Raw genomic sequence first — 27207 nt, forward strand, 5'->3', positions numbered from 1 at the left:
TTTAATGCTGTGATTTAAAATATTGAGTCGTCTGAGTCAACACTCAAGGTTGAATTGTGAATGACCATAATCCTTATCATTTGATTCTTCACATTGATTTTTGATTGCAATTATCCACAGCCTATAATTTCCAGTGCAGCAGTGCTATTGATGTGATTTCACTGGTTTAACCAGTTTCACTTGAGTGTGCAAGCAGCACCAAACAATGACAGCCTGGACCGTAGGCGGTTATCTCGTGTTTGAACTGATATATCCAAATAATTGGACTCAGCCTACCCCCCTGGAGTGCTAAATTTTGCCGGTAATTACTGTATTCCAAAAAGTATTCTGATATTATTTTAATCAATGCTGCGGGCCCAGAGGCAATTAGGAGACAACCATGTAGGACAAGGACACATTTTCGGACTATGATTTCTTCCCAGGGTACTGACTCGCCTCTGACTCCCGGTTTATGTCTGCGCGGAGATTTCCATAGCGCAAAATTAACTCACAAGACATGGTTGAATCGTCGTCATGCTGGTTCTAGGCTTGCCAGTGTACAGTAGACTCTTGAGTTGTGCTTGCTAAAATAGGACTTCCTACCACATAAGGACACGCATTTACATAGTTTGCATCGTTTGCCAATTGCTGTAAAACATTGCTGAGCCTATTATTGAAGGCTCAGCAATGTTTTACAGCAATTGTTGGAGCTTCGGCATCTGGTGTTACTTTTCGATCTCTTACCGCACTGATGTCACCCAAGTTCACGTTGCTCGAACTGCATGACCATTTCGAAAGCTTCACTTGTCATCGCTGTGTCGCTCTGTTATTCGCCAAGTTTGCCTTTATTAAACGCCACCTTGAAAGCAGATTTTATTGGAACAATGTCAAGCAGAAATGTTGTCTCGATAGGAAAAGTGAAGGATGATTTCAAGTGGAATGTTGAGCTGTGAACTTGGAACCCCTGTGACTGCAGCTCATACAATAGTATGAAAAAATGTGATTTACTCCTTATTTAATGTAAGCAAAGTACAAGGAGTAGTAAAGTAATGATGGATGTAACTTTCCGCACATTCATTTACTCTCTTTTGTCCCCACCCCGATATTATTGCTCTGAAATGTCATCTTTTGTTTACCCGTTATTCTTGTTGCCTCTTTCCCAGGCCCTGTGAGTAGATTTAAAGGATTGGGGTTATGGCTACGTCAATGCTTCTGTTCTCTTCAACCTTGTGTTTTGGAGAGGCCCTTGTCGGTGTCGGCACTGTGACAGGGTTTTGGGCAATATCCTGAAAGTCAAATCTGTTCATTTAGATTCAAGTGGTGACCGCGGAGCAGACAGCAAGCCCATTGTCATGCTGTGGCTAAGCTAGTACGCGGGAGACTTAATGTCCCGTGCAATTCTTCGGTTCTTAACATTTCAAAACCTGATATAGCCTTCATATACAGGACGGAGGGGCCAGTTAAATGTGCACTGGAGTGCTGCACAATTTCAACCAGTCCGCAGGAGGCACAGAAAATGCTCTGCATTCTAATAAGTCATCAAACAACAAAACAAGTTGCAGAGATAATACAGGAGATTACATACTAAAATGATTTTCCAGTGGTGAAATGATAACAGATAACGCGTGTCCAATGGCGCGCACTCTAAAAAGGACTCAAATCTTATATGAATATGAAAAATCCACTTTACTCAATGTTCTTTTTTACCAAGTAAATGCAAGTATGAGGTGTGTGCGCTGTAGCTTGAGCAGCCTTGAAAATTGAACTCGCTCATTGATGTGTTGAATATCATTCCTTAAATAGTCACGTCCTGTGTTGACGTTCAGCAGGCGTTTGACAATAAAACGTGAAGCGCGGAGCTTTCAAAGAGACTCGAGATACCGGTGTGTCGCCGCGAGGGACAAATATTAATTCTCGACGAATCCTCCTCGAGCACCATTGCGGCATTTCTTATGGCCCGGTGACCCAGCTGTACACCCTCGGTCCCGTGTGAATGGGACAAAGACTTTGAGAGAGTAGAGGGAAACCGGCGAGAGATGCTCGCTGAATTGCCCAGCCCTCCCCGATGTGGGACGGGGAGCACCGCTCTTGCTCTCATATGCTCAGAGCTGCTTTTCGCCCGGCCCTCAGCCATTTTGGAGAGAGGAAAAAAGTGTTTGCTTCTCCTTCTCTCACTACGTGGCGTAGATTCGGGAAAGGTTTTGGCTGCTGCGTTTGCTGCTTTGGTAGTAGTGCGGGAGGCTCATTTTACAGCTCGAACTTGGGGGATGATGTTAGTAAGAAAAAACATTTTCCACCTTCATTTTTAATTTGATTTACATTTTGTGCTGTTGCTTCTGCTTTGCGGCGCTTATATGCCGTGCACTTTCGCCCTTGCTGTCTCATCTCTCAATTTAAGTATGATTAGTATTTTCCGTCTTAAAGACAAAGGAATATATCCAATTTTTGCTGCACTAAGGAGAGACGGAGCTGCAGCCAAGAATCCTGCTGGGATCCCAAAGAGCCATGCAAAATGAGGCACCAAAAAAAAAAAAAAAAAAAAAAGAAAAAAAAAAGAAAAAAAAACACCACCCTTTGCCGAGTCACAAATTCCACTTTCTCTGTGGCCAGCTCTGCGACTCCTCCTCATCCATATCTTACCGCTTACAACCTTTTGCCATTTCTCTCTTGCCGTACCGTTTTTTTAAAACAATTCGAGGATTTTAGAGCCCGGAAAATGGAGACTGAAGAACTGTTTAGGAGGGCGTAACAAAGACACGAGGGGATGTTCCCATCTTACTTTTGCGTGTTATTTGGCAGCTTATTTTTATGCTGAAATGTTTTTTTTTTTTTTAGAGCTTGTAGTTTTCAGCGAGGTGATGTAATTGTTTGAATTTCAGGTCCTATAAAGTTTTAGACGCCGTGGCTTGGTCTCTGTGAACGTTAGACTCTTCGTTTCTGATAGTGTTACTGTCAAATTGTGACAATCTGCGTCTGCTTACAGGCTTGTTGATTTTCGCTGAAGCGCTGGCCTGCGGTGGATCTCAAAGCCCGACGGAGTCCATTTGACACCAGAGGATGTTTGAGCGTCAGTGTCCAGCCTGTGCCCTGTTGGTATGTTTGCCATTTGCAATACTTGCGTCTGTCCGGCTCTGCCTGGTGTGCACCGCAGAGGCTCTTTTTCTGTCCACAGATTTGTTCATACAGCGATTAATATGCATCCGTTGATTTTAATTCTAGAATTTATTTTGTGGTTTATTATGCACCGCTCATTTATTTGTTACTTTTCCAGTCTTTTTTTTTTTTTTTTTTTGCTCTTATTACAATGAGTGTGTTTTGCGTGAAATCCAGCGATGAAATATTTAACAGCGTTCAAGGTCATTTTAACACCCCTTGTTAAATCAACATTTCCACATGATTAATAATTGGGACTTTTCATTTCATGCGATCAGTATTTTTGCAGAATACAATAATATTACCTCTTAAATGTAGATGCTGACCGCAAAAGAATCGAAACAGGATTTTAAACAAACCACAATCAGGAGCTCTGGCCTGTTTAGTGTATCAGGGTTTGATATAACAACATGTGATTCATATCTGCAGCAATGGATAAGCCATTCAGCATTGTTTTTCTCTTTTGCCATTACGAGGTGCCGCTTGGGAACAAAATTAGAAATGTTTCAACAGGCTACAGAGAGTGACGTGACTAATTTGTTCAAAAAAAAAAAAAAAACATGATGGAGTCAAGAATTGTTTTTCCATGTTTTCATGTGTCCCTGCAGTGGTAACGCCAGCTGCCACAAACCCGTAGATCCGAACTTGTGGTGACAGGCTGCACAAGCTCGTATCTACAGGTATGTGTCTCCTTGGCAGAAGCAACACCTGCCCAGCGACGGACTAAAAATGCACCTCATGTCAAATCTTACCGTATTTTACACAGTCCAATTTTATTTTCAAGAAAAATCTCTGTTTGCCGGTGCCAAGTCAAGGTTAAACTGCAGCCTGGATGACCTTGAAAGTTGGGCTAGCAGGATCATTTCTACGACAGATATCACACGTGTCCCCTTTTATCCGCTCAGAGGTTCAGACACCAATTTATGATCATGTTATGAAGATTAAATTAGGCCACTAGGTCGATGTATCAATATAGTGCTCTTAATTTATTTTGAGCTTACATTTATATCTTGTAGTTTCAATAAAACAGCAACAAATCATTGAACCGAGAAATATGTGTCACTTCCCAGGAGCTGACAATCGATATCATCTTGTTTTGTGTCGACTATTTTACTCCTCTGCTGCAAAGTATCGTTGCCGCGATTCGCTTCAGTGGTCCGCAGGGTGAGGTAGTAGGTTGTATAGTTCAGAGTGACACCACCGGAGATAACTGTACAGCCTCCTAGCTTTCCCTGAGGAACAGCCTCTCTTCACATGGATTCTTTTAACATGCATTTTTACACATTATCATCATGTATTCAGGTTAGGCACTTTATTAAATTTCGGAAATGAATAGGGGAAGAAAGCCTCGGATTTAAGGGACGCAGCAGCAACACGTTGCCCCCAGCAAGTTCTGTGGGCCGGACGAATGAAAGAGATGTAACTGAGGGGGAACCACCATACAGCCGCAGGGGGAAGAACTTTGTTTGGGCGCCCAATTATGTGCAATGGTCAGTTTCACTTAACCAAAATGATGTATTTCCTCTGCTGTGATCCAAAGAGCCAGTCAAAACTTTTCGCTGAATCAAACCAAGAAACCCACAGAACCCTATGCAGTATATATGTCTCTGTTACATGAGCTGAAGCAAGCAGGCTTGCAAACCGACAGGTGAACATTTTGGCTTGTAAATAAATACCATGAATCTTCCTGGTGGACGGCTTTTTTGTTGTTGTTGTTTTTAAACTCTATCTTACATCCAAACATTTTGCTCCCATAAGAGGTTTTATCCAAACACATCTAAAGAATAAAACAAGCCCCTTGTGTACCGGACAGTTAGAAGGATGTGATATAGCCTGGTGGGCTGCTGCGTGCAGATGTGCAGTCCGGGGAGTGGTATGATGATGAAAGACTGTTTCCACTTAAACTCTTCGCTCTCTGTCTCAAGGCCACCGGGTTCGATGAAGGTGGGGAGGGATGAATGGAGGGGTTGGGGGAAAAAAAGTCGAGTTCTTTGGGCCAGAAAGAAGCTGGGGCCCACTGTACGGGGCAGTTCTTTGCAGTGTTAGCCAGCGAGCAGTCACTTACAGTCAAGGTGACTCTTGTGTCGATTCTTGCACATAGTTGTGCTGTTTGTGTGATTGTGGCCGCAGGGAAATATGTACCCATAATTGCCGAAAGAGCCACACTGCCCACAACCCTTTGTGGAGTTTAAATGTACGCATTTAAAATAATTCTATAGTTAGTTAGGTGTGCCGAGGTGAGCTGGGGGTGGTTGGATGACTGACAAAATGTGTCAGAATGTCCACAAAAAAAAAAAAAAAAAAGTCATAGTCCAAGTATGATAAGACACCGACACTCTAGCCAAAATGAAAACTATTATTTTTTAACACGGTATATTCAATGTATATTTACACTCTCATGATGTACAGTACGTTGACGGTTTTCAGTTACAAATGGTGCGGGACCACACGTGCAACATTTCTGCTGTCACTAATGTTAGTCTTAAACGTTGCCTGTCAGAGGAACCCCCCGACGGAAGAATTCCCTCTTCTCCCCGTTGGTCTTGCTCTCCAACCATGTTGGTTGTCTGCCTCGCGAGCCCTCGCTGCTGATTTACGGCATGATCAAATTCTGCTACAGTTTAAGACCATCGCCTCCAAGTCGCGGCTATATGTTCGCCTTAGCGCACTTGGCATTTTCACGTTTTTTCTCCTTTGCGCCCTCCTTTCATCTCTCAGTCGTGTTCGCTTAGTTCCCCGTCATGTTCCCGCCCTCCTTTTCTCCACACATGCTGTAATAGGCACTTACTCTCACACACACAGAGGGAGCGACAGACAGGAACAGAATACCGGACTTGCCGACCGTGGAAGGATTGAGATTCTTCTTCTTCTTTTTTTTTTTTCAATTCTGAAATGAAAAAAAGGAGCGGGTTGTAAGACTAATGTATTCTTCCCTGTTTTTCTTTTGTCTCCCGTGGTATGCGGTTCTCTCGTTCTCTTTGTCCCTCCCTCTTTTTCCCCTCTTTATCGCTCCTTTGCTGAATATATTAGGCCCTTTGAGTCTTGAGTGATTTCAGCTGTGAGGAAATGAAAGGTTCTTTATTTCTCTTTCCCTTCTCGACTTTGGCTGCATTGGTGCTCCATGCTGAGGCTCTCCGAGTTTTGTCTACCTCGGGGACCTGAGTTTGTAATCCGTGAAGGTAGTGGAAGGGAACCCAACGGCGGAGGTGTGATATCGCAAGACGGAAGCGCTGGCCGACATCAGAAAGTGTGAGACAGTGCGAGCCGAGCGAGTGTCGTAGTGTCATATGGAGGGGAAAGGAGAGGAGCGACGGACAGCAACAGGCATTCGACACGTTTTTCCCCATTATTCTCCAGTTTATTTATTTATTTTTCCTTCTTCGTGTATTTCCTGCCAAGTAATTCTGTTTGTTTTTGAGGCTGATGTAAAGCTGCGATCTAGGAAGTGTGGCCACGTGTATTTTAATGGATCGCTTGTAGAAGGATGTGCCTTTCTGGGTGCATTTGCTTCGGCTGTCAACTTAGCAGACTTCCATTTCTTGACTCCTCGCAGCCTCATTTGTTCCAGCTCTTATTCATTAGTTGTCATGCATTTGCAATGGCTGCATGGATTCATTGATGTACTCTTTGTTCCCTTCTGCTTGTTTTTTTGAGGGGTTTTTTTGCCAGCCGCAAAGCATCCCGTAGGAATGATTTAGTTGAACAATGATGCTAAAAGTAGATTTAGTTGTGTCGATGACGTGGCTGGTACTTGTTTCTTCATCCAAACAGAATTTCTCTCACTTAGTTTGGACACAAGCGGCAATTATGTCGTGGTTTCTTCAAACCTCAACGTGTCTTTCTTTCCTGTTCACCTAATTTAACCCTTTTAATCCATATTTCCCTCTGTCTCCCTCGCTCTCTCCCTCGCTCTCTCTCTCTCCCTCTCGCTGTCTCTCTCGCTGGCTGCACATAGTGCAGTCCTGCATGTCTGAGCAGCAGACGGCGAGACGGCAGCAATCTGCTATAGCGGCTCCATGTGCTAGTCTCATCCATTTCCATCAACGCCCAGGCCAGCGGTCCTAAAATGTCTTTCTCTCTCTCTCGCCTTCTTTTCTCGTAGAGAAGCCTTTCGTTCCATCTTGTCGGGCCACGTCGTCTTCCTCCCTCTGCTAGGATTGACCGATGGAGAGACACGCAGAGATGACTGCGGCAGCCATCGAGACAGCAGTCAGCCGGGTGAGTTGCCTCCTATCCTTCCTCGCCCCTCGTGGAGCGACCATCCTATTTTGCCGGCTATACGCACAAGCTTTCCCCCTTCAGAAAGTGAAAGCCTCACAATGGCACAGGTGCGGGCTCTGTGGGCTGACAAGCGTTGCATCTCTGGAGATACTTTACTCAAAAGCAGGAACTGACGATGAGGAGCCCAATCTCTCCTCAGTTAGAGGAGGCTTTTTTTTTTTTTTCTGTCGAGGCAGACCCCGGTGGTCATTTTTATCTACGCTACTAACGCCCTTGTCACCTGCGAGCATGCATGTTTGCAGGTTTAATACGTTTTTACATCGATTAACATCCCGTGCTCCACTCAATCCAAGCTTTCGCAGCCACACAGAAGCTCGAATATACAGAAGCAGCGGCGTTCTCATGAATGTCATGTGATAAGCGATGTCTCTCTGGGTGTGTATGGCCATTCAGCGGTGACTGCAGTCATTTGCTGCAAGTTTCCGAATCATTCTTTTTGTCTGCTCGCGACTCGCCGCCTGCATCGGTTTGTCGCTTCCGCATCAAATTTAATTGTCGACATTGTTGATGAATGAAAGCATGGATTGTGGCTCATGTCGGTCCAAACTTACTGGGCTCGAGTGGCAAAAGGTTGTGCAGCAGAGCACAAAGCCAGAGAGAGAGAGGAGAGTGCCATTGTCTGCTCCAGTCCAAGCCATAGTCATCCAGCAGATGATCATACACTGAAATTGCATAACCGAGGCCTGACACAAGCAGTCTGTACCTCTCTCATTCCCTGAGACCCTAACTTGTGACGTTTTGCTGTGATGTGCACGGGTTGGGTTCTTGGGAGCTGCGAGGGGCACTCACACATCTCTTGATTGTAAAACAAACCCGAGGGGGAAAAAAAAAATGCACTAAGATGGCGGAAAGGCACAAAGCGCAACAAAGACGCGGCGGCATCATTTATAAAGCGAGGCGTGATGAGGACGGGGAACATTAATTCGAGCCGGCCACACAGTGGGAGATCGAAGCGGGCGAAATGAAAGATGTGGGTTTCATTCAGGTTACGGAGGGGTTTGGACCCAGAGGCAAGCACAGCGTGTGGGGTGCTGGGTGGAGGAGAGGGGGCGGAGGGATGCATAGAGGAATGTGGGTATAAAGGACACGTGACTAAGATGGAGGCATGTCCAACACGGGGTGGGGTGATATGGCAAATGCTGCCACGTTTGTGGGCACAAAAATATTTCCACGTGCCATACAAACAGCCATGCATTGTGCATACTGTCATGTGCAACAGCAGCTCGAAAAAATAACACAAAAAACACTGTACTATACTGCATGCGGAGACAAAAATATACCGTAAAACGTTGCCCATTGGCTGTGCAGCTTGCTACGGGACTTGGCTCTATGCTTCTTTTTGAGAGCAACACAGAGTACTTTTGAGAGCGTGACACTTAAAGCTCGGTACATGTGTGTTTGACCTCATGACAATCGCCGTCTTTCCTCGCCTCTAATTGATCACACCTCCAACAATTTGCCTCGTGTGCAAAGCATACACAGAACGGTAGAGTTGGCCTGTAGGGGCGAGCGCATCAGCAGCGTTGTCAACATTTGGTTTTTTTTTTGGTTTTTTTTTTTTACTGAAGCCAGCCAGTATGCCACATTCAGAAATGTTGCCTCAGTGCTCAGTTCTCCTTAAACTACTGGCATGTGTTGAAATGTGTCTGGAAGCAAATGTCTGTTTCTATAATTGGGCTGTGATCTCTCAGTATCTTCATTTCCTGCTCCCCATTAGCACCTCTCGCCGAAGCGTATTTTCGTTTCTCACTCCTCTTTGTTTAAGTCACAATCATTCGGTGATGTCCAGCACTTGAACACCGGTGGTGTGGGGATCATTAAACAAGGCTAGGTTTTTTTGCGATGCAATGACGACGATGCCGTGACAGTAGCTCGGGTAGCTTTTAACTTTGCTACACCTTTACTGTGGTCATTGAAGAACGCTTGTGACACAGTTCTGGCTTTTGTGGATATATAACGCCATACTGTCTCACACCACTTAACCTTTTTTTGACTTTTAATTCGACAGCCTCTTTTCAGTTCACTGTGAGGATGGTGGCCATAAGGAACTTTGATCCAGAATGACCTCAGCAAGTAAGTGATCACACAATCGCAGGACACAAGCCTACGGTGGCTTCAGATGATGTCATAAACTGTACGAATACACAATTAATCGAGTATTGGTCATCAAACGATTGGATGTGGCCAGTTAACCTTTACATGCTCTCATTGGAGACATTTATATTTTGACTCATGAAAACTGGTTTGCAAGCTGTCTTGTGTATGCCCAGAAAATATTATAAACAATTCGGAGAATGTCCTTCAAGACAAAGTAAACATGTTAAAAATGTTACTGATCCAGCAATGTTGTCTCCACATAAAAGGTGAGTGAGTTTTTCACAAACTTTACCCTGGCCTGAGCCAGAAAGTTATTTTATTGTCACACAACTTTTTCTGAATGATTCCTATACTAGAAATGATCGTTGACACTATAAATCAGGGTTGTCAAAGTCATTTTTGTCGCGGGCCACATTATAGTTATCGGTTCCCTTGGTGGGCCGTTATGACTGTGGAACCATATAAGGAAGTCAAGAATAATGGTTCATTCAACTATCGTTTAAGTTACTGGATTGAGGGCTTTCGTAACAAAAAAAACATACAATAGCTCTCTTATATATTACATAGGAGAATTTGAAATGTTGGTACAAATTTTAGCCAGCATCATAGAACTCAACATGTTTGATTTGCTTTCGCGGGCCACATCAAATGATGTGGTGGGCCAGATCTGGCCCCCGGGCCTTGAGTTTGTCACCTGTGCTATAAATGAATGTTTTGAGAGTTTTCCTACAAGCACCAGTAGGTCAATGTCACTGTTCGGTGTAAATGTCCTCGCTACATAAATCGAGTGCTACCACAGACAGACAATCTAAACAAACCATACAAACCTCGACGAAAATAGGAAAAGCTTTCTACAAACAATGTGTATGACTCTCCATAAGATGAGAAATCATGCAAAAATAGCTTATTCATATTTGTGCTCACTTCTCTATCCTTGTTCGCATGGTTGACAACTACAAATGGCTCAACAATCAGTAGTTACAGGGGACGCACCATATTTGGTAACGACACTCGGTGAGCGCGGCGGCCCATGCATTCCTACCTATGAGGCGGTTGGGATTTATTGCAACCAGCAAAGAAACAAAAATAAACAAACAAAAAAAAAAGCATGATAAATTTCAACAATATTATTATAACACAGTGAAATTTAATACAAACGATAAAAACGTTTCGAAGTCATTTCAAATTATATTTCAATCAGAGTCACTGACGTCACTCACACGGCCACACCATTTATTTATTTTTGGGAAGACAGTAAAGAATTTATCTGAAAGAGATGTAGCTTTTGTACATAGATCATTAAGGGCTTGGCAATTGTGAAAAAAACTCAAATTATGTTTTGATTGATATTGAAATCATCATTACTAAAAATAATGATTCATTTATTGCTATAGTTAATCAACAACCAAAATTCAACTATAATTATAATTTGAAATAACAAAAAGAAGATGACTTGGTCACAAAGTGAACTAATAAATATAATTGAATACCTGCTGTGGCCTCTTAGGGGCAGTATGGTGCCGTGCATGCATGGAGTACACATTTACGTTTAGGATAAGAGTAGAAGAAAAAAGTTGGAATTGAGCTTCAGAAGTGTAACTCGTTTTTCACAGATTTGGAAGAATATATGCCTTTGTTCACTGTTACTACTTATCTGAATGTGTTCCTGTACAGCGTTTTGTATGTGAATATTCATTATTTGAAGGAATACGTATTTAACTCCTGGAACCAGATGCTAATGTTCTATTAGCCTATTAATGGGATTTTACATTGTCTGCTCGTATTAGCATTGGTGATCTTTCTAAGCACATGAATCATTTTTCTTCAACTATATTGTTTTATGATCATGAGAAGCAAAATCGAAATCACAGAGTTTCAATTCAAAGCCCAGGCCTCGTAAATGTTGTTTTCACAGTTTCACTCCCAGGGAGGTTGTCAATATTCATGACAAGATGAGTAAAGGTGTTATATGAGGGCACAGCATCAACGCGAGCGTGGTCATGTTCGCGCTCTGTCTTCCCTCCAACCATATCCTCTCGCGCAGCATCCTGAGATGCCCTCAGATGGCTCGGTCCTTTCTTCTTGCATGTGTCGCCCGCTTTTGGCTGCCGCAGCAAAAGCCGAGGCAGATGTTGCTACCTTATGTGCCAACAATCGCTTTCCCTCCTTCCTCTTCCCTTATCACTGCAGTATTGCGCCTCTGTCTGGGAGGCAGAGATTCTATCGTTTGGAGCAAAAGGATCTTTTAGTTGAAGGGGATGGGGGTGGGGGGAACTGGGTCTACCCCGCCTTGTGGAATGGACATGCTCCAAATCACTGTGATACTTGGCATCTGGGGTGCCATCAGTAGCTCACAGTGTTTTTTTTTTGGGGGGGGTGGTCTGCCCTCGCTGGACAGCGCTCTCACCAGTCTTTCCGCTGCAGACCACCGCCATCTTGTTAGTGCTCGCCTCTGCAGCGCTGGAGCGAAATTGTCCAACCGGCATCAAACATTTGTCGATGCTTCTAGCATGCTGGTTTTATTTATTCGACAAATCCTGTCTTCGCTGTAATCATTATTCAATTCATTGCCCTTATGTGCTTCACCCACACCTAACTTTGAAGTCTTACCAACTTCCTACATCAGATTTATGCCGAACCTGAACGCTAAAATTATTCGAATGTTTTCTTCATCGTAATATATTTGCCTATATCTAGCCACTATCGATGTAAAATGAGAGAGAAAATTAACACTTTCTCTTCGAAAAAACGTTCGAAAAAGGGGATCTGAGGGTGGAGAACCACACAGATTTGCAACAACCGTATTCGACAAAAAAAAAAAAAAAAATCAGCTAGCCATTGAAAATACATAATTCACCTTCAGTTGTTGTGCAATTTATAATTTACAATGGAAAATATTTTTTTATCTTTGTATACCGACCGGGTCATTTTGCATATAAAATGAATATTGTTCATATTTTGCTGTATTTTCTACTAAGCGCCTTTCAGGAAAAGAGGCTATTGCTTATCTGGGCATGTGAAATAAGGTTCGTTGTTAATTAGTTAGGACTCAGGGGTGTCAAACTCAATTTTGTCGTGAGCCACATCGTAGTTTGGTTTTCCTTCGGAGGGCCGTGATGGCGGTGAACCCAAATGCCGGCCTCATATTGCAGATCCGTCCATTTTTAGCATCCCTTATTCTGTTCAGCAAATTGATAAATAACTCGACTTGAAATCAGAGGCCAATAAAAATCAGATTGTTGCAATATATGCATTTATTAAAAATCCTCATAAGGACATTACGATAATAGAAAAAATATTTGAGCTGTGTACATTTTTTTTTTGTTTGTTTTTCTGTATTCCAACACATGCGCTTCATCATTGTCATCACCAAGCCCGAGAACAAGTCAAGCAGGTAGATTGCATGACGAGGGGCAGTTTTCACATGAAACGTTAGAAGGATTTCGGCCTCTCAATAATGAAGACCAGATGTTGTGCAGTTATGCATAGGAAGTCAATTGTCTACACTTGCTACCGCCTGTGACACTGATGCACACAGACCCCGGCGCTGCTCGTTACTGTATAATCAAATTCAACGAAGACCCTCTCTCATATTACTGCTTGTTTAAAAGCAGCCCAGCGCATTCATGGAAGTACGCAGGCAAAAATAGAAGCAGTGCAGGCGAGCTGCTCACGAATTCTCCAAAACACTGAAATTGTTTTTTTTTTTTCTTCACATAAAGCGATCCTTATGTCAGAATTATCAGTAATTGTGGCAAACATACATGAACATAAATTGTTGTTTATTCCTTTTTTTTATGGAGAGGTGATGGACAAATCTAAACTGTAGTACTTCACATATACTATACAATGAATCTCATGCCCTCCTCCTGCTGTCTCTCATTTCACTCTTCTAGTCTTTTCCTCCTCATCTTACATACACTTACATACACCGCCAGCCTGTCTCTGTGACACACATACAGTCTCACACACACACACACACACACACACACACACACACACACACACACACACACACACACACGACTTTTGTTTGGAGTCAGACAGCATTGAGAGGAGATCCTGTGGCCTTTCTGAGAAGAATGTTAATATGGCCGTGCTGGCCTCTCTCTGGGGATGGAGCGAATGGACTCCGGCTGCTAATGCACTGTCACACTAACCCAGCATGTGCACACCCACACACATACATCCACACGTTTTAGCAGTAGCAGCAGCAAGCAGACCTCGGTGCTGCTGGCTAATTATCTGCACACTAAACTTAAAAGGGGTAGTTTTAAAGCCCTCCCCACCTGCCACCCCCAAAAAGAAAAAAAAGTGCTAATTAAAAACTATCGTGATGACTTGACAGTAGTAAATGATAAACATGATCTGTGACAATGAACAAAATTGAAAATTTTAATGATTCATTTTACGACTACATTTGGCACAAACTTTTGCCTCCAGTTTTGTAGGAACAGTCTGTGGAAGATCATTTTCTGTTAAAAAAAAAACAAAAAAAAAAGTGTTCACACCGCTGCTCAAACGTCAGCTTTTTTGTGATATACAAATGAGACCAAGATCGAACTTTTTCCATTATTGTGGCTTAGAACCCAGACAACTCAATTGATTTTGAGAGGCAAAGTAGAAATAAACAGCGGAGATAATGCGGTTGCACAAATGTGAACACCCTTTTATAATTGAGACGTGGCTAAATTCAGAATTAACCAAACACATTCAAATTCATGTTACCTGGGAGTCAGCAAACATCTGCCACAGTTTAAAATGCCTCTGATTAACAGCAAATAAAGCTCAGATGTTCTAGTAGGCTTTCTCTGACTTTTTTTTTTTTTTTTTTTTAACTTTTTGCTTTCAGGCAGAAGCCTTAAGGTTTTGCGGCAACAATGACTGCTATTTTGGAAGTGTTCATAATTCCTTCTACCTGGCCTGAGGCCCCAGTGCCGGCTGAAGAAAAAAAAATGATGTTGCCACCACCTTGCTTCAGTGGAGGAATGCTGTTGAGCAGTTTAGTGTTTGTGCTCAAACATAACTTTGGTCCAAAAATTCAGCCTTGGTTTCAAAATGTTGTAAAAGCACAATGGAAATCTCCCAAATGGGAACATGCTTTTATTACCCAATAAAAACAAGGTAGATTTCTTTGGCGGGCGGTTGGAGGCATAATTAGAACAGGAAGTACAGTTTTAAGCTCTTATGCACCTTAGCTTTCACCATTGCAAAGTCTCTTTCATACTCATTCACGCTTTCTCATTCCATTTTCCTGCTGTAAAGAGAGAAAATCCACCACAATGAGCCCCCCACCACTCCCCCCCGTCCTCTCTTCATACCCCCCGCCAACCTTAGCCCTTTCTTAATAAAGTTTAAGTATGATAATAGCCTGCAGGTTGCCATAGAAATGAGACAGGGCCCCCGTATGTGATTGTGGACCTGCAGGAAAACCAATTTCTCAGCTGCCCCCGTTGGCCGGCTGTACTTTGCATCTTTTGACCCTTTTTCCCCTTACGAAGCAGTCGTGCCTTCGTCAGGGCTTTCGTCCACCTTCTCCTGTTTGATGATAGGATAAATGTTAAAAGACTCTGTTAGAATTTCAATCCTCGGTGTTTATTTGCACATCACAGCAGCACTGAGAGCGCGGCCAGTCGCTGAATCCTCAGAGGTGGTCAGCGGCTGATCTGCTTTGAATGCCAACGCAAAGGTAACATGACTAAAGTGTCTGAAGACGAGGAGGGATTCCACACTCAGGGGCCCGGTTAAGCTTTGCTCTCAGTACAAATCCTCTCAATGTGTTTGATGTCCTACGGCAACTCCCAAAATGATTGCATAGTTGCGCTTTTGTAAAAATGATCCCAAACGTTATTTCAAGCTTCCTGCTTCTAACTTCAAACTTCACGCACGTTCTTTTGGTAAGATGGGATATGCACCAATGTCCATGTTTGTGTTATCTTGGATATTACATTGCCAGCGAGTTACTTATTGCTTATTGCATACAAAGTAGACTCGAACTGAATTGTTTTCATCATGGGCAGCACGTTTGCCTCACAGTTGGGATTCAAATGTCAGCTCTGACCTTTCCTGTGTTGAAGTTTGCATGTTCTCCTCATGCTTGGTTTACATATTTTAGGACGTATATTCCGGATTAGCCATTAGACCGACTGGAAGTGGAAATGAATGAAAGAAAATCCACGCTTGGTGCCACCTCCTTCGCTCAAACATCTCCTTGAAGATTCCCAATAAGATTTTGGAGCATGTCTCTGGCAATATTTTGTCCACAGTGTTTGTTGTAGTGCACCCCAAAATATTTGATTGAGTTTCACACCCAACACAATCCGAGCAGGCCTTTATAGACCTTTCCGCAACAGAATAGGGCCCTTCCCAAATTGTTGCCACGATGTTGGAAGAACAGAATTGAGTGTCCATTTTTTTTCTCTTGTGGCCTTTGCAGCCAATGGCACTCTTGGCCAAAGTCCACGTGGCACCAAAAGGCTGTAGCATTCCTGATGTCTGTGGCTAATCTGTGGTGTCAGCTTGTGTTAACGCTGCACTGCCAAATTTGAGTGCTCGCAGTGCGGGCGAATATTAAAAAAAGTCACATCAGCTGCATTCCTGGAGGGCAGGTGTGCGGAGCAAGGGTCACATAAGGTTGAACGGGGCTTGCGCGCTGAGCCGCTAGTACAGTAACGGTCCATTGGGCTGGAGAGAAGGCGGCGACCGTGCAGGATGGCACACTTGAACAAACTTCAAAGGGGGCTAGAGCATTTTTTTTCCCTCATTGAGCCTCATTGAAAGCAGCCTAAATGAGCTTTATGGGGGGGTTCGCCCCTGCTGTTAAACAATTGAGAGGCACGATGAGGGATGCCGGAAAAGGGCGGCGGGTCATATGTGCAGTTAATTATCTGCTCCTCAGCCTGCCATACAATTTCTGCATACCACCCTTATTGACCTTGACCCACTGGGAGGTAATATGCTGAATTTGCAAGGTCTTGCAAGTACAGTAGAAGTTCATAGAGCCCAACCGTTTATGTGTGTGTATGTATATATATATAGATATATATATATATATATATATATATAGATATAGATATATCTATATAGATATATATCCATATCTATATAGATGGATCGATTAGAAAAGAAATCATTTTCTGACCAATTAACTGACATTATGATGATCTCTACTTCTGATTACCTATACTCATGTGGTTGGGAATCACAGAGAAGAAGAAGTACTCAAGCCGACCGCAATTTGTCGACTCCTTGGTCCTTGAGGCCATTTTTGGGCACTTTGCAATATGTGCGCCGCTCCCTGCGAGTCCCAGTAGGGCAACGGCTGGAATGTGATGGGGGTCAGGGGGTCAGACAGCCACGTGAAGTACACTCTTGCAGCGTGGCAACAGGTGTTGAAAGAGCCCCTCTCAAATCAAATCCAAATTGTTTTTGCTGTCTTACTGTATCTCGAAATCTTTTCTTGACTCAGCTTTGTGATGAATTTGTTTCAACAAGTGAGCCTTGCTCACATAGTGCGTGCGTGCGTGCGCGTGTTCAAAGATAGCAAGCGAATGTGCTGAAGCACATTGGTGTGTCGTGAGAGATCATCAGGCAGTGTTGCCAAATAATTTTCATGAGCTTTTGCTAACAGTGGCATTAGCTCTCTCTCTCTCTCTCTCTCTCTCACATACACACTCACACATAGACATACAAACAGATTTGGCAACTGGTACTGAGGGCTTACCTAACCAGCGAGAACCAAACTGAATACTAAAAAAATAAACCACCTGGAACACTACGTGCAGCCAATGATGTTTACACTGTGTGAGAAAGCACAAGTGAGTGTGGATGTCAGGAAGCGTAGCTCGTGACCACAAGCGATATTTGTGTGAAAATAATTGTTTGTAAACTTTTGTGAGTAAAGATTCCACCTTAAGTGCTCAATTTTTTTCCCCACTTCTCTGGAGCGATGGAGAAGCTCATTCGTTATGAAAGAAGTCAGCAGAGTGAAAAAGTCGGGACACTCGTAAATTGAAGTACCACTGTGTCTAAATTGTGTTTTTTCTGGGATAAAAATACATTCGTTGTGTTGCCTGAAACGTTGCTGAACGGAACACCATGTGTGTCAGGCGAAAATGTCACCAAATTGTTTACAAAAGTATTTATTTACAAATGATGTATCTTCATCCAGACCAACTACATATACTGACAGGCAAAACAAGGTACAAATAAAACCCGTTGCCATGAATACGTCAGAATTCAATTCGACCGGCCCACATTTTACACCAAGTGCATTTTTGTGTTCCGTAAATTAAGATGAGATCATCTTAAATTGAGTCCATGTATTTTGGTGGTGTTTTTATTTGGTGGCGTGCCGCAATATTTTTCTAATGTAAAATATGCGTCTTGGCTCAGTAACCGTTGGGGAAAAACTGGCCGAGAAGCCAGCATAGCGTCCGTGCCAAGGTACTCCTTCTCCCTCCTGAGAGAGGCCCCTGCACCATTCAAGCACTGTGAGGTCAACAAGTACAGATGATCACCCACAATGCCTCTGGACAAGTGGGGAGAGCGAGGGGGGGGGGGGGCTCCTTAAATATGCAGGGCTGTTCCTTTAAGATGGTTCGGCGCTGCCTGAAAGCAGAAGGAGGAGTGCGATGGAGGAAGCGGGCGACTGAAATCGTATCACCTCGCCGCGCTAAAACGTCTAAACGGCCGCTTCCTGCCTTCTGCTGCAAAGCTATTAAGTTGCAATTATTCATCATATCAAATTAGGGCTGTCGCTTTGCCCTCCGCTTCGCTGCGGAGAAAAGGAGCGTTGTTGCTAGGAGAAGGAGAGAAAGCAATCTTCTCTTATTGGCCGGCAGGCAGCGTAACTCGGCCCAATGAGAGCAATAGCCGCGCCAACCCCCCCTCCCCCCACACCTCCATGCAGTCCTGATTAATATGTCAGACATGTTTTATGGGTTAACAGGAATCCGACTGGGTCATTTGTGGTCCAGTACTACATTTGCCTGACTACAGTGCAAGGCAGCATACTGTTGAATTCCTACTTAGATTGACTTCTTCTGTGTCTCTAATACCTTGTGACTAACTGAGGCCCAGTCCGTGGGTGTCGTCAGCCTTTCCCACAGCCGGGAAAGGCCCCCGCTCCCCAGGATAAACAGTGTAGAAAACGGATACGGTTGACGGGAATACAACTGGATGCGGCAGACACAATGTGGAACGCGGGGTGCGGCGGGCCTCTCTCACAGTATACAGTACTCGGAGGTCAGGGGGGCACACATTCACACACGTGCACTCGAGCTTCGGCGTAAGTGAAAGCAGACCGACGGGTGCCGAGTGCAAATAGGAAATGAGCTTCGTCGCATTATCAGAAGAGAACGTAGAGCGCAATGAAAAACGGGTGTTTTTCCTGGTCTCTGTTTTAACAGTCGTCTATTGGAAACATATTGTGCACGCCGGACATGGAGCAAATTCGGTTATTATTATTATTATCATTTTTTTTTTTTTAAGTGCAATGTTGACTTCATGTCGATGGGGTGATAGGAGTGTCAGTTAAGTACAAAAACAAGTTCAGAAAATATTACGTTTTGTGTTTTTGATTGCTCAACAGGGAAAATCACTGTCATGTTTTTTTTTTTGTTTGTTTGTTTTTTTTTAATACTTTACCGATGTGATAGATACTGTGATGTGATAGATACTTATACCGCATCAAAAAGTTATACCATTTGATGCGGTCACAGTCTTTGCCCGGCCACTTGTTGCGAGCAAAAATTCATGCAGCTCAATCATATTGGCATGGCGGCAATACTAATGACTGTTGCATTTCCAATGTTTGGCTCGTTGTTGCTTTACTTTCTCCCCCTCTTCTTCGAAAGTGCACATCTGTTCCCTCAACGCGCACACGGCCTCCAAATGACACTAAGCTGAGGTCATTCCAAATCTGCGCTAAATCTTAATTGCAATATACTTTGTTTTCAAACAAAATTATTTCAATGCTTCTGTTCGTAAGAATCAACATTTTCTGGTTTTAATGTGACAGAAGTATGACGTAAATAGAGAGAATGTACTCTGTCAAAGTACATGGTGCAAAATTCCATCTTGAGTGGAAATATTGTCCCGCAGCTGAGAGGGTCTTTCACACCAGATAGTAATTGTTTAATGGAGCGTGATATATTCTGTTTTCATGGGGCCCAAAAAGTCTCGTTGCACCCCTGCTGGGATATTTGTTGAAATTAATTCAATGTGACATCGCTTTAACTAAAAAAATTCCACCGGCAGATTTGAGTTGTGAAGGAACAATTAACCAGTTCCATGCATCTCTGGTGTTCTTTCAAGTGAGTGTGGGTGGGGGTAACAGATTGTCCCGTTATTAAAAAGTCACAGGTTTGAATCATCTCCCCCCTCGTTTAGCCACCATAGCAACTGCTTCCTTTTTGTCTTCAGCAGTTGAATGTCAGTGGAGCCACTAAGAGTCACTTCCCAGATCTATTTCTACCACTGCATTTCAAATCCACACTCATCTCACCCAATTTGCACCAAAATACGTCTTCTTAGCACCTTTGAACTTTCCTCCCGCGATTTTCCTCACACATCCTGGGTGGAGGACAAGTGCGGGTTCACATGCTGCCCTCTAATGGTCACGTGTGGAATTGCCACTGATTAGTAGTGCGCTGTAGCCCTTTGCAATACTTGTCATTCATAAAGTTGCCATTTTTGAAAGTTTATTGACAACAAATAAACACATTTAACATATAAAAAGAGTCCAATAGACTCGATTGAACCTTTGTGGATTACCTTAACGGCATCACCGAGAATCTACACAAATTAAAAAATAAATGTCTAGTTAACAAGCACACGTGATATTTTTAAAAATTGATTTTGTGACATGAATTCAACGGTTTGCAAACTTTTTGGCTCCAAGAACCCAGTCAGATTTATTTATTTATTTTTTAAACCGAAGGACCCTCTCATAATCCTAACGCAAATTAAGCATATTGTAACAACCAGGTCATTAGCCTAAAAATATAGTTGCCAAAGTCATTTTCAAATATTTCCGGACACATTGATATTTAAAAATTATTTGGTAAACCTGAGTAAAAAATGAGTTGCAGTCCCCAAAATGCCCGATGAATTGACATGAGTGATACTGATACAGCCTCTGTTAAAAAGCATTTCAAGTCAAATGTGCACAGAATTATACACATGTGCAGACGTACTATACATCTGCAATTTTAAATATCCACCCATTTTCTATACTGTGAGGTGCATTGCGTTGAACATCCATTTCACGTTTTTTCTACAAAGTGACTTATTTAAATTTTTTCACATTTCAAGTGAAAAAAAAAACCCAACACCTCAAGTGGATGAATTTTACATGTTTGACGTAAAAAGTATCAGGTATCGCGAAGATGAACTTTGCACTCGCAACAGAGGAAAGGCTTTTGTGGCCTGTTTTTGGAACCATTTCAGCTCTTCTGCATGTTTCGTCAAGCAAGAGAGTGTTTTTCTTGGATTCATCTCTTGTTCACTTGCGCAACGTCAAACCTAACTGAGCTTTAAATAAAACCAAATTGAAGAGTCTGAAGTTAGCAGCATTCCTTCAGCTCATTCAAGCAAAGTTTGCCTGAGGTTAAGGAAAACCTTTTGGGAGGGAAGATGAATTTGACACCTGATTTGATTTAAAATAATAATAACTTGCAACCAAGGGTTGTACATTGACCACCAGGCATCCCTTTGGACATTGTGATTGCTTTCTCACGCATTCCAAGATGCAGAAATCATTGTACTTAACACTAGTTCATGTTTTTGGATTTAGATTTTTTTTTTTAGTTTTATTTTTGATGAAACCTCTAACAAATTCATTCAAGCAGATGCATTGAAGACACCGTGGAGGCCATAGGGCATGTTGACAGGTACTTTGGCTCTTCCCAACTCTTCAAACGTCTTGGCATTCAAAACCAGGAGGAATGTGGCTTTATCCTAATGATGGACAAGAAAAAAAAACAAAAGAAATAGCTGAAGCTAGAAAACACACAGTGAATAAGAGGAATCGATCATGGCCAAAAGTCTCTCAAAATATTCACGCTGTCTGTTTGATTATTGCCCTTTCCTTTTTTATCTGACATTTGTTGTTTCTTCCTTGACAATCACACCATGTTTTTGTGGTTAAGTAAAAATAAGAATAAAGTACAGTCTACTGTTGTGCAGAGCCTCAAAACCAGATTCAGGGTCATGTTTTTTTTCCATCGCAGTGCGTTGCTTGGTGTGCTGTTTTGAGTCGCAAACTCTTTTTTTTTTAATTACATTTTGACTTAGTGGTGCATTTGTCTTGGACTCTTAATTTGTACAATCCGTCACTGAAATCTATCTTGAGTTTGGCACTTTTAAAATGATACAAAATTCACCCTTCTTTAAATATTTTACCTGCGAGGGGCAGAGAACCACGGAGAGGATGACGCCATGGTCCTCCTCCGTGGCATCCGGTGAGGGTACAAACACCGGTTCCGATGGGAAGAGACCCTTCTGATGCCACACCTGAGGCCACATGAGCAAGAGCAGTACTTTTGTAGAACAGCAATTAACTTGTATCATCCTCTGTGTATGTTGTGGTTTGTGTTACAGTGTTAGGTTTGTTGTCTATGTTGCATTTTAGTGACAAAAGTGTTGCATTCGGTTTTGTCTTGTCTTGCTCGGAATACACACAATCATGATTGCATAAAGCACTGTTCAGAAAAGCAAACCGGAATACAATCAGGGAAATTTGTAAAAAAAAAAAAAAATTAAGAAACCGCAATTGAGTGTGTTCGTGTTGATTATGTTGCATTGCATCATGGGAAAGGCTGCCCACCTTAAGCGTTTTGTCGTTGAGGTCCACCTTGAGAAGCGAGTCTCCAAAAATGTGTCTGAAGCCGCAGCCGTAGAAATACCGATAAGGTCGCGTGTTGTATCGCTCGTAGTTGATGTGGGGGAACTCCAGGCCACCGTACTTGTAAAGGTCATCGCCATGGAGATCCTCATGTTGGCAGAACACCTGATGACAAAGAGGGGATCAGTGAGCCATTGTCATGCGTTTTCGATGCAGTCTGCAAAGGCAGCTCAGTGACAGTGCGGGGTTCAGGACTGAAGAAAATGAAGACAGACAGTAAAAGGCCTAAATTACGAAGATCCCAAAAACATGCGCTAAATTGTGTGATCACTCAAACACAATGTGTGCGCTGTTGGTGGGTGTGTTGCATGGCATCAATTGATTTTAATATTTATTGAAAGGACATTTGTTATTGGTGGTGTCTCCTTCCTGTGACCGGCTCCAAGTTTGCCTCTCAAAATTGTATTTTGTAATCGACGATGTGTCACGATAATTTTTGTGTCTGGCATTTCAAAAATAGCAGAATAGCGGAATATCTTTTTTCTTCTGATCGTCACCTCTCATTTTGTTATGCCACTTCTCACCACAATAACCGAAGAATTTAAAGATGCAAAATCAGCTCCGAGAATTCATCTCAGATTTGATAAATCACAATGTCCATGCTAAATTAATAAATCGAGCCCATACCATTTTGTTAAGACTGGATTGCTCTGCTGAATCTTGAATCAGATTTACCGCAATACTCTCAGCGCGAACATAAACATCTCGATATTTAAAATTACTTCTCGTAGAAGAGCGAAATAAAATTGCCCGCTGACCTTGGTGTTGCTTTTTTTAACACACGTTGCTGTACTGGAAGGACGAGTGTTCAGGTTTTGGTCAGTTGGCGTGTCATCGGTCACGTGAAGGGGTAAAACAAAGCGGCGAGGAAAAGCTCGGCTCGTGCTGTTATACACCTGGATCCAAGAAAAAAAAAAAAGAAGTCAAGATGAGAAAGGTCTCCTATGTAACCAGACTTTGTGCACAACCTGTTTAATGCAAAGCATGAACACAATGCGCACGTAACAATGAGCTGACCTCATCTAGTGCTTCTCCCGACTTGCGTAAATTCTGAAGGTAGTAGATGTCCAGGGCTTGGCCGTCGCCATAGCAACACAGGTCTAGCATGAAGAATCCATCCTCTTCAAAGGCGTTGATCTGATGGAAGTTGAAGAAAGCTTTGGTGTAGTACCTCACTGGACTGGCCTAAGGAGAGAAAAACACATTAGATCTCAAACCCATTGAGTCATTTTTCATTCCTGTCTGTGACCTCTCACCTTGCCCGTACGCTTGTCGATGAGATGCAGGATAGTTTCCAGATTGGGGTCCCAATAAATGACTTCGCAGAACGCCTTGCCCCTCATCTTACACGTGACTAACTTGATCAGGTCTATTTTACTCGGCTGCTCAATGAACACCACATAGTTTTCCGACATGGCTGAAGTGGAGAACGGTGCGCAGATTCAAGGACCAGCGCTATCAGCAGTACCAGCCATATGCACTGACTTACCAAAGCTGTGGTAGTAGGAGGGTTGGGAAAAGTTTGCGGGCGCAATGGAACAGAGAATTTTAGCACCTTGCAGTGTGTCTTCAGCATTGAACTTCTCAGGAGGTACACGGATGATATTGTACATGCTTCCTGAAAGGGCACAGTCATGACATGTAACAACATGGAGAGACTTTTGGCCTGTCCGAAGCTAAGAGACAAGACAGAAAGCAGCGTACTTACCTTTGCCTCCGTAGGAGTTGCCCATATTGAAGCAGGTGCCGTCGGGGTCGTGGTGAGGGTGCGCGGTGGTTCCATTCACGGCAACAAATGTGCTCCAGTCAACCTGCAAAGCATAGCGGCATCAAAGAACGCTTCTTGTTGTCAGAGCCGCAGCCTCTCCTCCTTGAACTCCGTCCCTAACCGTCCATATGGACCCAGCTGGAAACAATCTTTATTTTAGGTAACAACAGCGTGAGGACAATGGAGGAAGCCTGAATAAATGCAGTGTGAGATGGCATAAAGTGTTTAAGTGTTTAAGAAAGACACTGCTTACTGCATAGTAGGCAGTTTATACATGTACCTGTTCCAGTGTTTCTAAGCTCTCCGGGTTCACTCTGTGCATGAAGTTGCTCTCTGTGCTGACGTAGTAGTCCCCTTTGTATTTCATCAAGTTGACGTTGCCATTGTCTGTGGGCTCTGGAACAGATAAACAGTCGGCGTGAGCGCATTTCTTCGAGTGGAAATCTGCAGCACGCTTCAAAACAAAAGTCTGGTCCGTCCCTTCTCTGGTTACAGCACATTTAGTTTGCTAACACGGTGTCGAGTTGCCTCCATCGTTTGAAACCAAACGACAGAAAATGTAGCAAGCCTTTTCGGACATTGTAGAATTCGGAGTTGGACTGATGTGTTGTGTGTCAAAATCTACATTGTATACATCTCTGGGCGTAAATTACTCATCGGTTCTTTTGGTCCTCCCAAGATATTAGCAGTATGTACTGATGAGAAGATCAATGACGTGTTGATACTCACTTATGATCTCAAAGTGAGAGAAGAATCTCTGGAAGATGTTTTGACAAGGGTCGGGCATTGCCACGGTACCAAATTCAGACACCATGATTCGGTCCCGCTCGCTATTTTTCTTGTAGGCGTCACTGCGCAGGAAGCGACTCATGTACGTCACCTGGCCTTTCTCCATCTTGAACTTGTGGAGCATGGCCATCCCATCAAACCAATGGTTGTAGCTGCCAAGGAGGAAAGACTTTCAAGATGTGGGCCCTTGAACTGAAATGTACTCTATAACGGTTGGATTTAGTTTACACTGCATCGTTAAAGAGACAATTCTGCATCTATTCTGGAATTTGATACCTTCAGATCCTCAAGAACACCCTTGTCCAGCCTGTTTTAGATGTCTCCCTCCTCCGACATACCTGATTCAAATGATCAGGATTTTTATCAGTGGCTTCTGTTCTCAAGGATCTGACTCGGGCACTCCTGCTTTAGGGAGTTAGCCCAAGCCAACTGAACGTTTTATTGATGAAGGCTAACATCATTTACTTTCTTGCTGTCAACTGTCCAGCACTGACGCTTGTAGAGATTATTTACGTGCGATTCGGGTGTCTGCAGAATTGGGCACTCGGACCTGCAGTGTAAATCCTGCCCGACACGCAGATGTTTTTCAGTGGGGTTGGATTCAACTCACTGAGTGTCTCCAAACTCAAACTTTGCCGGGCCGTTTCGGAGCAGGCTGCCATTGATCCAGTGGGGAATGGTCCCTTGCACCTCAGCGGGGATCGGATCGGGGGTCTCCTCGATGGAGCGCACCAGGGGAGCGATGGTCTCCAAACCCTTCAATTTTGTAGTGTTACCTTCCTTCACCTCATTGTGGGCATCTTCTGAACATACAAACATATGTGCGAGGAGTGAGAAGTAACATGTCAAATCTATTCAAATGAATGCATTTCCGATCACTTCCGGAAACGTAGCATTTCGGTATCGTCTTCATGCAGCAAAGCAGGACAACACCCAAGTATGTCCCCAAAGTAAGCAAACTCGCTGCTCCCAACAAACATTTTATCAATTTCTCATTATCAAACTTACCAGATTGCTCTTGTGCATCCAATGATGGATGTCGACCAACGCAAAAACCGGTTTTGTCCCATTCTTTCATGACTCCGCAAGCTGGAGAGAAGAGTTTTGTTTTTTTCTGGTTGTGTCATTGAATATCAGCTTGAGGGATTTCAAGAAGACCATCACAAATGCTGGATTGTAGTTCAAATGGCAATCAAGGTTTTGGCCAGCAGGGAGAGTGAGTGCACATGAAAGCGTCGCTTGCTTCCAAGTTGTGTTTACACGCGCTCAAGTTGAGTTACAAGATGTGGACCCCCGCGTATTCGCGGTTTGGCAATTACGGATTCACATCTTTACTGATTTTATTTTTGGAACCTATCCCGTTATTCACGGAAACGCCATTCGAGCTATTTTTTTTTTTCTGAATCCTGTTTATTATTCAAGACGAGTCAAAAGTCAAGTCACATTTATTTATACAGCCCTTAATCACAAAAGAGCCTCAAAGGGCTTCACAGTCCCACAGTTGACAAATATTAACAACATCCTCTGATTTTCAGCCCACAAGAGGGCAAGAGGAAAAGTAAGAAACTAAAAAGGGGCCGCAGATAGTGGACAGGGGGAGCTAATCCCTCCTTCTGGGATGACCGCGCTACAACGGATGCCAATTGTGCAGCACTTAACGCATAATGCGGTGCTATACAATGTAAACGAGAATAGCGTGAGAGTCCCTTTATTAAGAGGAAGGGCTGCAGGAAGATGCCCTCGGAGAAGTGGCTGCTCCACTGTGCACGCTTTCATTGCCTGCTTCTGTCTTGAAGAGCACTCAAGCAGTTACAATAATTTAGCAAAGTGGATCTTCCATAGATTCCATGTCTACTTCCACATACTGGATGATCCTTTAGCAGTCACTGATGAGAAAGTGCAGTAAGTCCTGTCACACTATTCATTCATTGTAATGACCGGACGGACAGTGTTAAAATGACATTATCGACAGAACGGAATCGTCTTACCTGCCTTGTTGACTGGGGACATGTTGGCATTGGTGGATGAATACAATCGTCCGCTCGCCTTTGGCCAAAGTGATGAGTAGTGCTGAGCACGCCTCACATTTTTTCAATAACATCTCGATTATGTTATTCATTCCAACTTGGTGACTTCACGTGGCCATAACGTCTCCCAAGTACAGTAAACGCAACTGACAAGCAAACTGGTTTAGTCACATTGTGTTCCCTATGTGTTTTGTTTTGCTGTACAT

At 43.2% G+C, this 27207-nt stretch overlaps 1 protein-coding gene and 1 long non-coding RNA gene across 7 annotated transcripts in view; one reads left to right on the plus strand and one right to left on the minus strand.

Moving 5' to 3' along the window:
- The window catches only part of LOC109512482 (uncharacterized), a 35019-nt gene extending 19239 nt beyond the window's left edge, over positions 1–15780 (plus strand). Inside the window, exons 3-6 of the long non-coding RNA XR_002167530.1 lie at positions 2963–3072; positions 7235–7350; positions 9422–9486; positions 15123–15780. This is a non-coding gene — a long non-coding RNA (uncharacterized LOC109512482). The remainder of the gene's footprint in view (positions 1–2962; positions 3073–7234; positions 7351–9421; positions 9487–15122) is intronic.
- A 5511-nt stretch (positions 15781–21291) lies between these two features.
- LOC109512432 (beta,beta-carotene 9',10'-oxygenase-like) lies at positions 21292–27090 on the minus strand. Of its 6 annotated transcripts, none has more exons than XM_019864200.1 (13): positions 26963–27071; positions 25983–26063; positions 25585–25774; positions 24915–25126; positions 24466–24581; positions 24126–24228; positions 23907–24035; positions 23674–23834; positions 23435–23602; positions 23176–23313; positions 22340–22522; positions 21916–22026; positions 21292–21471 (listed from the first exon to the last, which is right to left on the minus strand). In XM_019864200.1, exons 1-13 carry the CDS (start codon positions 26982–26984, stop codon positions 21355–21357), a joined length of 1731 nt encoding a protein of 576 aa, XP_019719759.1. In that variant the 5' UTR covers positions 26985–27071; the 3' UTR covers positions 21292–21354. The 6 variants fall into 6 exon arrangements, with proteins under 6 accessions (XP_019719759.1, XP_019719758.1, XP_019719760.1 ...); XM_019864199.1 differs by having other exon boundaries at positions 25585–25777; XM_019864201.1 differs by lacking the exon at positions 25983–26063 and having other exon boundaries at positions 25585–25777; positions 26963–27070.
- Between the last annotated feature and the right edge of the window lie 117 nt (positions 27091–27207).

Source organism: Hippocampus comes, unplaced genomic scaffold (genome assembly GCF_001891065.2).
Source record: "Hippocampus comes isolate QL1 unplaced genomic scaffold, H_comes_QL1_v1.1 scaffold57, whole genome shotgun sequence".
NCBI classification, from domain to species: domain Eukaryota; kingdom Metazoa; phylum Chordata; class Actinopteri; order Syngnathiformes; family Syngnathidae; genus Hippocampus; species Hippocampus comes.

Bases quoted from the DNA above. Each gene is read 5' to 3' on its own strand.
- LOC109512432 (XM_019864199.1), bottom strand. From the start codon at position 26,984: ATGTCCCCAGTCAACAAGGCAG. The intron at 26,064-26,962 runs GTAAGACGATTC...TCTTCTCTCCAG, and splicing joins GTCCCCAGTCAACAAGGCAG to CTTGCGGAGTCATGAAAGAA. The intron at 23,603-23,673 runs GTGAGAGGTCAC...TTCTCTCCTTAG, and splicing joins TCGACAAGCGTACGGGCAAG to GCCAGTCCAGTGAGGTACTA.